Source organism: Oncorhynchus gorbuscha, linkage group LG14 (genome assembly GCF_021184085.1).
Source record: "Oncorhynchus gorbuscha isolate QuinsamMale2020 ecotype Even-year linkage group LG14, OgorEven_v1.0, whole genome shotgun sequence".
Taxonomy (NCBI): domain Eukaryota; kingdom Metazoa; phylum Chordata; class Actinopteri; order Salmoniformes; family Salmonidae; genus Oncorhynchus; species Oncorhynchus gorbuscha.
Genome location: NC_060186.1, coordinates 2,519,255 through 2,533,609, shown reverse-complemented (window position 1 = coordinate 2,533,609; position 14,355 = coordinate 2,519,255). Strand labels below are relative to the sequence as shown.

The 14,355-nt window shown below is 51.1% G+C and overlaps 1 protein-coding gene across 1 annotated transcript in view; it reads left to right on the top strand.

Annotated features, from left to right (window-relative positions):
• LOC123995848 (rho guanine nucleotide exchange factor 39-like) overlaps nt 1–13,727 on the top strand; it is a 75,704-nt gene extending 61,977 nt beyond the window's left edge. Inside the window, exons 7-8 of the mRNA XM_046299530.1 lie at nt 2,653–2,781; nt 13,582–13,727. Coding sequence (XP_046155486.1) covers nt 2,653–2,781; nt 13,582–13,727 — 275 coding nt within the window. The remainder of the gene's footprint in view (nt 1–2,652; nt 2,782–13,581) is intronic.
• The last annotated feature ends 628 nt before the right edge of the window (nt 13,728–14,355 follow it).

Below are 14,355 nucleotides of genomic sequence, written 5' to 3'. Positions count from 1 at the left end.
TGTGTGTGTGTGTGTGTGTGTGTGTGTGTGTGTGTGTGTGTGTGTGTGTGTGTGTGTGTGTGTGTGTGTGTGTGTGTGTGTGTGTGTGTGTGTGTGTGTGTGTGTGTGTGTGAATGAGGCCTTAAACTCAAACAAACTCTTCATCAAGAGTCACTCTGACTGGATGAAAGCAGTGTTGTCTGGTTACACATAGAGAACATACTGCACCACATAGAGAACATACTGCACCACGTAGAGAACATGCTGCACCACGTAGAGAACATGCTGCACCACGTAGAGAACATACTGCACCACGTAGAGAACATACTGCACCACGTAGAGAACATACTGCACCACGTAGAGAACATACTGCACCACGTAGAGAACATACTGCACCACGTAGAGAACATACTGCACCACGTAGAGAACATACTGCACCGCGTAGAGAACATACTGCACCGCGTAGAGAACATACTGCACCGCGTAGAGAACATACTGCACCGCGTAGAGAACATACTGCACCGCGTAGAGAACATACTGCACCGCATAGAGAACATACTGCACCGCGTAGAGAACATACTGCACCATGTGTTGTTGTCTGGTTACACAGAGAACATACTGCACCACGTAGAGAACATACTGCACCACGTAGAGAACATACTGCACCACGTAGAGAACATACTGCACCACGTAGAGAACATACTGCACCACGTAGAGAACATACAGCACCACGTAGAGAACATACAGCACCACGTAGAGAACATACAGCACCACGTAGAGAACATACAGCGCCACGTAGAGAACATACTGCGCCACGTAGAGAACATACTGCGCCACGTAGAGAACATACTGCGCCACGTAGAGAACATACTGCGCCACGTAGAGAACATACTGCGCCACGTAGAGAACATACTGCGCCATGTGTTGTTGTCTGGTTACACGTAGAGAACGTACTGCACCACGTAGAGAACGTACTGCACCACGTAGAGAACGTACTGCACCACGTAGAGAACGTACTGCACCACGTAGAGAACGTGCTGCACCACGTAGAGAACGTGCTGCACCACGTAGAGAACGTGCTGCACCACGTAGAGAACGTGCTGCACCACGTAGAGAACGTGCTGCACCACGTAGAGAACGTGCTGCACCACGTAGAGAACGTGCTGCACCACGTAGAGAAAATGGGAGCCGGACCCAGACAGGATGAATAGGGTAAAGGACCCAGACAGGATGAATAGGGTAAAGGACCCAGACAGGATGAATAGGGTAAAGGACCCAGACAGGATGAATAGGTAGACGGACCCAGACAGGATGAATAGGTAGACGGACCCAGAGAGGATGAATAGGTATACGGACCCAGACAGGATGAATAGGTAGCTGGACCCAGACAGGATGAATAGGTAGCTGGACCCAGACAGGATGAATAGGTAGCTGGACCCAGACAGGATGAATAGGTAGCTGGACCCAGACAGGATGAATATGGAAAAGGACCCAGACAGGATTAATAGGTTAAAGGACCCAGGCAGGATGAATAGGGAAAAGGACCCAGACAGGATGAATAGGGTAAAGGACCCAGACAGGATGAATAGGGTAAAGGACCCAGACAGGATGAATAGGGTAAAGGACCCAGACAGGATGAATAGGGTAAAGGACCCAGACAGGATGAATAGGGTAAAGGACCCAGACAGGGTGAATAGGGTAAAGGACCCAGACAGGATGAATGTCCTGAATTCAAAATGTTATGTTTGGGGGCAAATCCTGTGCAACACATCATTGAGTAGCACTCCATATTTTCAAGCGTTGTAATTGTTAAGGAATGGGGAGTTTTTCCTGATAAACAAAATAAACTGTATAGAGCTAAGCACTGTCAAAACCTTGAAGGAAAACCTCCTAACCTGGTTCAGTCTGCTTTCCACCAAACACTGGGAGATGAATTCACCTTTCAGCAAGACAATAACCTGGTTCAGTCTGCTTTCCACCATACACTGGGAGATGAATTCACCTTTCAGCAGGACAATAACCTGGTTCAGTCTGCTTTCCACCAGACACTGGGAGATGAAGTCACCTTTCAGCAGGACAATAACCTGGTTCAGTCTGCTTTCCACCAGACACTGGGAGATGAATTCACCTTTCAGCAGGACAATAACCTTAAACACAAGGCCAAATCTACACTGGAGTAGAAGACAGTGAATGTCCCTGAGTGGCCGAGTTACAGTTTTAACTTAACTCGACTTCAAAATCTATGGTAAAACCTGAAAATGGTTGTCTAGCAATGATCCACAACCGATTTGACAGAGCTTGAAGAATAATAAAATGATAATAATTATAGGCAATCCAGGTGTGACTGAATTCAGGTGTGATTTACCCAGAAAAAGACACAGCTGTAATCTTTGCCAAAGTTACTTCTACAAAGTATTGAGGAGTGTGAATACTTGTTTAAATTAGATTTCTGTATTTCATTTGCAACACAATTTTTTTTTTCTTTGTCTTCCTGGGGTATTGTGTGTAGATGGGTGGCACTACTATCTATATTGAATTCAGGCTGTAACACAACACAATGTGGAATAGGTCCAGGGGTAGGAATACTTCCTGAAGGCCCTGTAGCTACTTCCGGGGTGTTTCAGTAATCCATTCTGGCAGCTAACCCTCATCTGTCTACCCATGATGCTTTAGGGTCGGTGAAGCTGATCTCTGAGGTATCCCAGCGTATCCAGGACAACGCCCGCAGCCACGACAACCACCTGCAGCTGCGGCGGGTGCAGAGACTGCTGAAGGGGAGAAAGACCAAGGTGGAAGCTCCAGGTTGGTTCTGATTACATTCCTTTCTCTCTTACTCTTGTTCTCTCTTACTCTTGTTCTCTCTACCCCTCTCACTGTCTACCCCTCTCACTGTCTACCCCTTTCACTGTCTACCCCTCTCACTGTCTACCCCTCTCACTGTCTACCCCTCTCACTGTCTACCCCTCTCACTGTCTACCCCTCTCACTGTCTACCCCTCTCACTGTCTACCCCTCTCACTGTCTACCCCTCTCACTGTCTACCCCTCTCACTGTCTACCCCTCTCACTGTCTACCCCTCTCACTGTCTACCCCTCTCACTGTCTGCCCCTCTCACTGTCTACCCCTCTCACTGTCTGCCCCTCTCACTGTCTACCCCTCTCACTGTCTGCCCCTCTCACTGTCTGCCCCTCTCACTGTCTGCCCCTCTCACTGTCTGCCCCTCTCACTGTCTACCCCTCTCACTGTCTACCCCTCTCACTGTCTACCCCTCTCACTGTCTACCCCTCTCACTGTCTACCCCTCTCACTGTCTGCCCCTCTCACTGTCTGCCCCTCTCACTGTCTACCCCTCTCACTGTCTACCCCTCTCACTGTCTACCCCTCTCACTGTCTACCCCTCTCACTGTCTACCCCTCTCACTGTCTACCCCTCTCACTGTCTACCCCTCTCACTCTCTGCCCCTCTCACTCTCTGCCCCTCTCACTCTCTCTTTCAATTCAATTCAAAGTGCTTTTTTTGTGACTTTACTTTCATTAATCTGATGACTGTTATTTATTTAATCAAGTAAATATGTTTAATTGTTTTAATTTTTTTTTAAATGAATCACATAACAATGACAACATTAGGATTTGGGGCACCACGGAAGAGGTTATAACTTTTCCGTGGGGAACCACCATCTCCAGAATTAAACTCTAGAAGATATATCTATTTCCTCGAAAAACAGTCATCTGATTTAATTGTAACCTCATATCATCATTCTGACCAGTCGTAACCTTGGATCTGCAGAAACCCCCAGCCTTATGATTCAGTACTACACACATTGGTTTACTTATTTACCAGCTAACTAAATAATAACACTGAATAAACATACACCCTTTACATGGGACAGAGGCCCCTAGTGGATTGACAAAATATGTCGGCTTGTGCACATCGACATGGAGAGAATTATCGTTGATACATTTCAGAACTATTCTCACATGAATCGTATAGTTTTCACGCGAACCGCCGGCCGTTTTTGGAGTAAGAAATAATGACTGTATTTACGTGCGAACGCCTTTGTTCGGCGTTGATCTGTCGGAACCAGCCTTCCCATTACAACCTGTAATTTAAATGGATTTTTATTCTTGATTTCATCTAATGGACATACACAAAATAGTCCAAATTGGTGAAGTGAAAGTGAAATATTTAAATTAAATATAAAATTAAATCATTTAAATTAATAATTAAATTAATTTAATTAAAATAAATTGTTTCAGAAAATCAAAAGAAATTCTAACCGGAAAAGTGGTACGGATGTGTTCATCCCCTTTGAAGCCCCTAAATAAGATCTGGTGCAACCAATTACCTTCAGAAGTCACCAAATTAGTTAGACTGCAAACAGGTGGACTTGATTTAAGTGTCACGTGATCTCAGAGTATATATATACCTGTTCTGAATGGCCCCAGAGTCTACAACACCACTAATCAAGGGGCACCACCAAGCAAGCGTCACCATGAAGAGCGCAAACCCAACACCTTTCATCACCCCGAGAACATCATCCCTGTGGGGATGTTTCTCTATTTCTCTCCTCTCTCTACCTCTCTACCTCCTCTCTCTCTACTTCTCTACCTCTCTCCTCTCTCTCTACTTCTCTACCCGTCTCCTCTCTCTCTCTCTACTTCTCTACCTCTCTCCTCGCTCTCTACTTCTTTACCTCTCTCCTCTCTCTCTACTTCTCTACCTCTCTCCTCTCTCTCTCTCTACTTCTCTACCTCTCTCCTCTCTCTCTCTCTACTTCTCTACCTCTCTCCTCTCTCTCTCTCTACTTCTCTACCTCCTCTCTCTCTACTTCTCTACCTCCTCTCTCTCTACTTCTCTACCTCCTCTCTCTCTACTTCTCAACCTCCTCTCTCTCTACTTCTCTACCTCTCTCCTCTCTCTCTCTCTACTTCTCTACCTCTCTCCTCTCTCTCTCTCTCTCTCTCTCTACTTCTCTACCTCTCTCCTCTCTCTCTCTCTACTTCTCTAAATCAAATCAAATTTATTTATATAGCCCTTCGTACATCAGCTGATATCTCAAAGTGCTGTACAGAAACCCAGCCTAAAACCCCAAACAGCAAGCAATGCAGGTGTAGAAGCACGGTGGCTAGGAAAAACTCCCTAGAAAGGCCAAAACCTAGGAAGAAACCTAGAGAGGAACCGGGCTATGTGGGGTGGCCAGTCCTCTTCTGGCTGTGCCGGGTAGAGATTATAACAGAACATGACCAAGATGTTCAAATGTTCATAAATGACCAGCAAGGTCAAATAATAATAAGGCAGAACAGTTGAAACTGGAGCAGCAGCACAGTCAGGTGGACTGGGGACAGCAAGGAGCCATCATGTCAGGTAGTCCTGGGGCACGGTCCTAGGGCTCAGGTCCTCCGAGAGAGAGAAAGAAAGAGAGAATTAGAGAGAGCATATGTGGGGTGGCCAGTCCTCTTCTGGCTGTGCCGGGTGGAGATTATAACAGAACGTGGCCAAGATGTTCAAATGTTCATAAATGACCAGCATGGTTGAATAATAGTAAGGCAGAACAGTTGAAACTGGAGCAGGAGCATGGCCAGGTGGACTGGGGACAGCAAGGAGTCCTCATGTCAGGTAGTCCTGGGACATGGTCCTAGGGCCCAGGCCAGTTGAAACTGGAGCAGCAGCATGGCCAGGTGGACTGGGGACAGCAAGGAGTCATCATGTCAGGTAGTCCTGGGGCATGGTCCTAGGGCTCAGGTCCTCCGAGAGAGAGAAAGAAAGAGAGGAGAGAATTAGAGAACGCACAATTAGATTCACACAGGACACCGAATAGGACAGGAGAAGTACTCCAGATAAACAAACTGACCCTAGCCCCCGACACATAAACTACTGCAGCATAAATACTGGAGGCTGAGACAGGAGGGGTCAGGAGACACTGTGGCCCCATCCGAGGACACCCCCGGACAGGGCCAAACAGGAAGGATATAACCCCACCCACTTTGCCAAAGCACAGCCCCCACACCATTAGAGGGAAGTCTTCAACCACCAACTTACCATCCTGAGACAAGGCCGAGTATAGCCCACAAAGATCTCCGACACGGTACAACCCAAGGGGGGACCCAGACAAGGCCGACCACAACAGTGAATCAACCCACCCAGGTGACGCACCCCCCCCCCAGGGACGGCACGAGAGAGCGCCAGCAAGCCAGTGACTCAGCCCCCGTAACAGGGTTAGAGGCAGAGAATCCCAGTGGAAAGAGGGGAACCGGCCAGGCAGAGACAGCAAGGGCGGTTCGTTGCTCCAGAGCCTTTCCGTTCACCTTCCCGCTCCTGGGCCAGACTACACTCAATCATATGACCCACTGAAGAGATGAGTCTTCAGTAAAGACTTAAAGGTTGAGACCGAGTTTGCGTCTCTGACATGGGTAGGCAGACCGTTCCATAAAAATGGAGCTCTATAGGAGAAAGCCCTGCCTCCAGCTGTTTGCTTAGAAATTCTAGGGACAATTAGGAGGCCTGCGTCTTGTGACCGTAGCGTACGTGTAGGTATGTACGGCAGGACCAAATCAGAGAGGTAGGTAGGAGCAAGCCCATGTAATGCTTTGTAGGTTAGCAGTAAAACCTTGAAATCAGCCCTTGCTTTGACAGGAAGCCAGTGTAGAGAGGCTAGCACTGGAGTAATATGATCAAATTTTTTGGTTCTAGTCAGGATTCTAGCAGCCCTACCTCTCTCCTCTCTCCTCTCTCTACTTCTCTACCTCTCTCCTCTCTCTACTTCTCTACCTCTCTCCTCTCTCTACTTCTCTACCTCTCTCCTCTCTCCTCTCTCCTCTCTCTACTTCTCTACCTCTCTCCTCTCTCTACTTCTCTACCTCTCTCCTCTCTCTCTCTACTTCTCTACCTCTCTCCTCTCTCTCTCTACTTCTCTACCTCTCTCCTCTCTCTCTCTACTTCTCTACCTCTCTCCTCTCTCTCTCTACTTCTCTACCTCTCTCCTCTCTACTTCTCTACCTCTCTCCTCTCTCTCTCTACTTCTCTACCTCTCTCCTCTCTCTCTCTCCTCTCTCTACTTCTTTACCTCTCTCCTCTCTCTCTCTACTTCTTTACCTCTCTCCTCTCTCTCTCTACTTCTCTACCTCTCTCCTCTCTCTCTCTACTTCTCTACCTCTCTCCTCTCTCTCTCTCTACTTCTCTACCTCTCTCCTCTCTCTCTCTCTACTTCTCTACCTCTCTCCTCTCTCTCTCTCTACTTCTCTAACTCTCTCCTCTCTCTCTCTCTACTTCTTTACCTCTCCTCCTCTGTCCTCCGTCTCTCCTCCTCTCTCCTCTTTTCCTCCGTCCTATCTTCTCCTCCTCCTCTCTTCCACCCCTCCTCCTCTCTCCTCTTCTCCTCCTCCTCTCCTCCCGAGGGAGTGGTCCACATGTAGAAGGAACAACAGAGAGACGTAGTCTTCGTGCCTCCCTCACCCTGCGTGTCTCCCCACGGACCAATTACAGACTCATCTAGTGGACCGGCACATGAAAAGGAAGCTGTGTGTATATGAACACACACACACACACACACACACGTGTATGTGTCTATGGACACTGCTGTGTCTTTTATGTGTGTGTGTGTGTGTGTGTGTACTTGGCACAAAAGGTGTTAGGGAGGCTGCCATAAGCATGGCTGTGAATAGCTAGTGAGCAGCAGGTCTCTGTTCGTGTGGAGGAGGTTTTTCATCTTCTCCGTGGTTCTCAGGCCCCTTTCAACTCTCTACTGAGCCTCTTTCCTGTCTTTCAGCCAATCAGGTCTGAATCCTTCCTAACTAACATCAAGACAAGCGCCGGTCTGTCTCAGCCCCTCCCTCACAGTCCCGCCACCCCAGCCCTCAAAGCCTCTCCCTCAACCTCCAGCACTTCTACTGTGGCTAAAAGAAAGGCTAGCTGCTTCTCCAGTGATGTGTCCCAAATGACACCCTTTCTCCTACATAGTGTTTAACCAGAGGTGAGGAGGTAGCCAGGCAGAGAGATGGAGCCCCTGGAACACATGGAGTAGCCCATCAGACGAGGAGGTAGCCAGGCAGAGAGATGGAGCCCCTGGAACACATGGAGTAGCCCATCAGACGAGGAGGTAGCCAGGCAGAGAGATGGAGCCCATAGATAATATTGAGTAGCCCATCAGACGAGGTGGTAGCCAGGCAGAGAGAGAGATGGAGCCCCTGGAACACATGGAGTAGCCCATCAGATGAGGTGGTAGCCAGGCAGAGAGAGATGGAGCCCATAGATAATATTGAGTAGCCCATCAGACGAGGTGGTAGCCAGGCAGAGAGAGAGATGGAGCCCCTGGAACACATGGAGTAGCCCATCAGATGAGGTGGTAGCCAGGCAGAGAGAGATGGAGCCCATAGATAATATTGAGTAGCCCATCAGACGAGGTGGTAGCCAGGCAGAGAGAGAGATGGAGCCCATAGATAATATTGAGTAGCCCATCAGATGAGGAGGTAGCCAGGCAGAGAGAGAGATGGAGCATCTGGAACACATGGAGTAGCCCATCAGATGAGGAGGTAGCCAGGCAGAGAGAGATGGAGCCCATAGATAATATTGAGTAGCCCATCAGATGAAGAGGTAGCCAGGCAGAGAGAGAGATGGAGCATCTGGAACACATGGAGTAGCCCATCAGATGAGGAGGTAGCCAGGCAGAGAGAGATGGAGCCCATAGATAATATTGAGTAGCCCATCAGATGAAGAGGTAGCCAGGCAGAGAGAGAGATGGAGCATCTGGAACACATGGAGTAGCCCATCAGATGAGGAGGTAGCCAGGTAGAGAGAGAGCATCTGGAACACATGGAGTAGCCCATCAGATGAGGAGGTAGCCAGGCAGAGAGATGGAGCATCTGGAACACATGGAGTAGCCCATCAGATGAGGAGGTAGCCAGGCAGAGAGATGGAGCCCCTGGAACACATGGTGTAGCCCATCAGACGAGGAGGTAGCCAGGTAGAGAGAGAGCATCTGGAACACATGGTGTAGCCCATCAGACGAGGAGGTAGCCAGGTAGAGAGAGAGCATCTGGAACACATGGTGTAGCCCATCAGACGAGGAGGTAGCCAGGCAGAGAGATGGAGCCCCTGGAACACATGGAGTAGCCCATCAGATGAGGAGGTAGCCAGGCAGAGAGATGGAGCCCCTGGAACACATGGAGTAGCCCATCAGACGAGGAGGTAGCCAGGCAGAGAGAGAGATGGAGCATCTGGAACACATGGAGTAGCCCATCAGATGAGGAGGTAGCCAGGCAGAGAAAGAGATGGAGCCCCTGGAACACATGGAGTAGCCCATCAGACGAGGTGGTAGCCAGGCAGAGAGATGGAGCCCCTGGAACACATGGAGTAGCCCATCAGATGAGGAGGTAGCCAGGCAGAGAGAGAGATGGAGCATCTGGAACACATGGAGTAGCCCATCAGATGAGGAGGTAGCCAGGTAGAGAGAGAGCCCCTGGAACACATGGAGTAGCCCATCAGATGAGGAGGTAGCCAGGTAGAGAGATGGAGCCCCTGGAACACATGGAGTAGCCCATCAGATGAGGAGGTAGCCAGGCAGAGAGATGGAGCCCCTGGAACACATGGTGTAGCCCATCAGATGAGGAGGTAGCCAGGCAGAGAGATGGAGCCCCTGGAACACATGGAGTAGCCCATCAGATGAAGAGGTAGCCAGGTAGAGAGAGAGCATCTGGAACACATGGTGTAGCCCATCAGATGAGGAGGTAGCCAGGCAGAGAGATGGAGCCCCTGGAACACATGGAGTAGCCCATCAGATGAGGAGGTAGCCAGGCAGAGAGAGAGAGAGAGATGGAGCCCCTGGAACACATGGAGTAGCCCATCAGATGAGGAGGTAGCCAGGTAGAGAGAGAGCATCTGGAACACATGGTGTAGCCCATCAGATGAGGAGGTAGCCAGGCAGAGAGATGGAGCCCCTGGAACACATGGAGTAGCCCATCAGATGAGGAGGTAGCCAGGCAGAGAGATGGAGCCCCTGGAACACATGGTGTAGCCCATCAGATGAGGAGGTAGCCAGGTAGAGAGAGAGCATCTGGAACACATGGAGTAGCCCATCAGATGAGGAGGTAGCCAGGCAGAGAGATGGAGCATCTGGAACACATGGTGTAGCCCATCAGATGAGGAGGTAGCCAGGTAGAGAGAGAGCATCTGGAACACATGGAGTAGCCCATCAGATGAGGAGGTAGCCAGGTAGAGAGAGATGGAGCCCCTGGAACACATGGTGTAGCCCATCAGATGAGGAGGTAGCCAGGCAGAGAGATGGAGCCCCTGGAACACATGGTGTAGCCCATCAGATGAGGAGGTAGCCAGGCAGAGAGATGGAGCCCCTGGAACACATGGTGTAGCCCATCAGATGAGGAGGTAGCCAGGCAGAGAGATGGAGCCCCTGGAACACATGGAGTAGCCCATCAGATGAGGAGGTAGCCAGGCAGAGAGAGAGCATCTGGAACACATGGAGTAGCCCATCAGATGAGGAGGTAGCCAGGCAGAGAGATGGAGCCCCTGGAACACATGGAGTAGCCCATCAGATGAGGAGGTAGCCAGGTAGAGAGATGGAGCCCCTGGAACACATGGTGTAGCCCATCAGATGAGGAGGTAGCCAGGTAGAGAGAGAGCATCTGGAACACATGGAGTAGCCCATCAGATGAGGAGGTAGCCAGGTAGAGAGATGGAGCCCCTGGAACACATGGAGTAGCCCATCAGATGAGGAGGTAGCCAGGTAGAGAGGAGCCCCTGGAACACATGGTGTAGCCCATCAGATGAGGAGGTAGCCAGGCAGAGAGATGGAGCATCTGGAACACATGGAGTAGCCTATCAGATGAGGAGGTAGCCAGGCAGAGAGATGGAGCCCCTGGAACACATGGAGTAGCCCATCAGATGAGGAGGTAGCCAGGCAGAGAGATGGAGCCCCTGGAACACATGGTGTAGCCCATCAGATGAGGAGGTAGCCAGGTAGAGAGAGAGCATCTGGAACACATGGAGTAGCCCATCAGATGAGGAGGTAGCCAGGTAGAGAGATGGAGCCCCTGGAACACATGGAGTAGCCCATCAGATGAGGAGGTAGCCAGGTAGAGAGATGGAGCCCCTGGAACACATGGAGTAGCCCATCAGATGAGGAGGTAGCCGGGTAGAGAGAGAGAGAGAGCATCTGGAACACATGGAGTAGCCCATCAGATGAGGAGGTAGCCAGGTAGAGAGAGAGAGAGAGCATCTGGAACACATGGTGTAGCCCATCAGATGAGGAGGTAGCCAGGTAGAGAGAGAGAGAGAGCCCCTGGAACACATGGAGTAGCCCATCAGATGAGGAGGTAGCCAGGTAGAGATGGAGCCCCTGGAACACATGGAGTAGCCCATCAGATGAGGAGGTAGCCAGGTAGAGAGATGGAGCCCCTGGAACACATGGAGTAGCCCATCAGATGAGGAGGTAGCCAGGTAGAGAGATGGAGCCCCTGGAACACATGGAGTAGCCCATCAGATGAGGAGGTAGCCAGGTAGAGAGATGGAGCCCCTGGAACACATGGAGTAGCCCATCAGATGAGGAGGTAGCCAGGTAGAGAGAGAGAGAGAGCATCTGGAACACATGGAGTAGCCCATCAGATGAGGAGGTAGCCAGGTAGAGAGAGAGAGAGAGCATCTGGAACACATGGAGTAGCCCATCAGATGAGGAGGTAGCCAGGTAGAGATGGAGCCCCTGGAACACATGGTGTAGCCCATCAGATGAGGAGGTAGCCAGGTAGAGATGGAGCCCCTGGAACACATGGAGTAGCCCATCAGATGAGGAGGTAGCCAGGCAGAGAGATGGAGCCCCTGGAACACATGGAGTAGCCCAGCAAAAGATAAAGAGGCTGATTGTGAGATAAGAATTAAGAAGAGAGGAATCAATGAGACATCGATACCACAGACAGTCTGGCTGGACGGAATTATCCTGGGAGGTTGGGGGGTGTCTGGAGGCAGACAGGGAGGGAGGCTGGGGGAGGGAGGCTGGAGGGAGGGAGGGAGGCTGGGAGGTTGGGGGGTGTCGGGAGGCAGACAGGGAGGGAGGCTGGACGGAGTTATCCTGGGAGGTTGGGGGGGGTGTCTGGAGGCAGACAGGGAGGGAGGCTGGGGGAGGGAGGCTGGAGGGAGGGAGGGAGGCTGGGAGGTTGGGGGGGGGTGTCGGGAGGCAGACAGGGAGGGAGGCAGACGGGGAGGGAGGCTGGAGGGAGGGAGGCTGGACGGAGTTATCCTGGGAGGTTGGGGGGGAGGCTGGATCCCCTACCTAACCTGAACCAACCCAGGAACGATCCCCTACCTAACCTGAACCAACCCAGGAACGATCCTAACCTGAACCAACCCAGGAACGATCCCCTACCTAACCTGAACCAACCCAGGAACGATCCCCTACCTAACCTGAACAACCCAGGAACGATCCTAACCTGAACAACCCAGGAACGATCCCCTACCTAACCTGAACCAACCCAGGAACGATCCCCTACCTAACCTGAACCAACCCAGGAACGATCCTAACCTGAACAACCCAGGAACGATCCCCTACCTAACCTGAACCAACCCAGGAACGATCCCCTACCTAACCTGAACAACCCAGGAACGATCCCCTACCTAACCTGAACCAACCCAGGAACGATCCCCTACCTAACCTGAACAACCCAGGAACGATCCCCTACCTAACCTGAACAACCCAGGAACGATCCCCTACCTAACCTGAAACAACCCAGGAACGATCCCCTACCTAACCTGAACCAACCCAGGAACGATCCCCTACCTAACCTGAAACAACCCAGGAACGATCCTAACCTGAACCAACCCAGGAACGATCCCCTACCTAACCTGAACCAACCCAGGAACGATCCCCTACCTAACCTGAACCAACCCAGGAACGATCCTAACCTGAAACAACCCAGGAACGATCCCCTACCTAACCTGAACAACCCAGGAACGATCCTAACCTGAACAACCCAGGAACGATCCTAACCTGAAACAACCCAGGAACGATCCTAACCTGAACAACCCAGGAACGATCCTAACCTGAACAACCCAGGAACGATCCCATTCATCCGATCATACATGACAGTGCTGTAAGTCCACTTCAAATTAATCTCTCCCCCCGTACCATGTGAGCCCAGTCCAGTGTCCCATCCCTTCCTCTCACCATGGTCACGGCAGGGGGTACCCTGGTCCTTTGTTGTTCAACCTTCTTCACCTGGGCCTTGCCACACACACACACAGGATCGTTCCTGTGTATATATATATATATATACACACACACACACGGGATCATTCCTGTGTATATATATACACACACACACACACACACACACACACACACACACACACACACACACACACACACACACACACACACACACACACACACACACACACACACACACACACACACACAGGGCTCCTCTCCCCCTGGTGCCAGCCGACTGACCGACAGGTCTTTGTAGTAGAGAACAGGGAACTCTGACAGCGGAGGTTGAAAGGAGAGGACATGGAGAGGGGAGCTCACAGTTCCTGCTCTTTGAACCCACGGATGGCTGGGGGCTCAGAGGGCTGTTGATGGGTCTGTACTCGGTTCTGCACAGATCAGGGGCCCGGCTGGAGGCTCAGAGGCCTGTTGATGGGTCTGCACAGACCAGGGGCCCGGCTGGAGGCTCAGAGGCCTGTTGATGGGTCTGTACTCGGTTCTGCACAGCCCAGGGGCCCGGCTGGGGGCTCAGAGGGCTGTTGATGGGTCTGTACAGACCAGGGGCCTGGCTGGGGGCTCAGAGGGCTGTTGATGGGTCTGTACTCGGTTCTGCACAGACCGGGGGCCCGGCTGGGGGCTCAGAGGGCTGTTGATGGGTCTGTACTCTGTACTGTACAGACCAGGGGCCCGGCTGGGGGCTCAGAGGGCTGTTGATGGGTCTGTACTCTGTTCTGTACAGACCAGGGGCCCGGCTGGAGGCTCAGAGGGCTGTTGATGGGTCTGCACAGACCAGGGGCCCGGATGGCTGGAGGTGTGTGTAGGGAGGATAGCCCTGTTTGTAGTGTGTGTGTGTAGGGAGGATAGCCCTGTTTGTAGTGTGTGTGTGTGTAGGGAGGATAGCCCTGTTTGTAATGTGTGTGTGTGTGTGTCGGTCAATTAAATTTGAAATTGGAACTGGAAGTACACTGAAATTCACATTTTAAATCTCTTTAATGCTCTTCAATAAGAACAATTTATGAATTGGAATTTGAAAATGGTTTACTCTCTGAATGGACTAGGATTTACATTGAGTTGACCCCTGACCCTGGTGTGCCCCAGCTACTTCAATCTAACAACACAGCATATCAACCCCTGCCTGCCCGCCTCCCTCTTTCATTTTCTCTGTGTAATC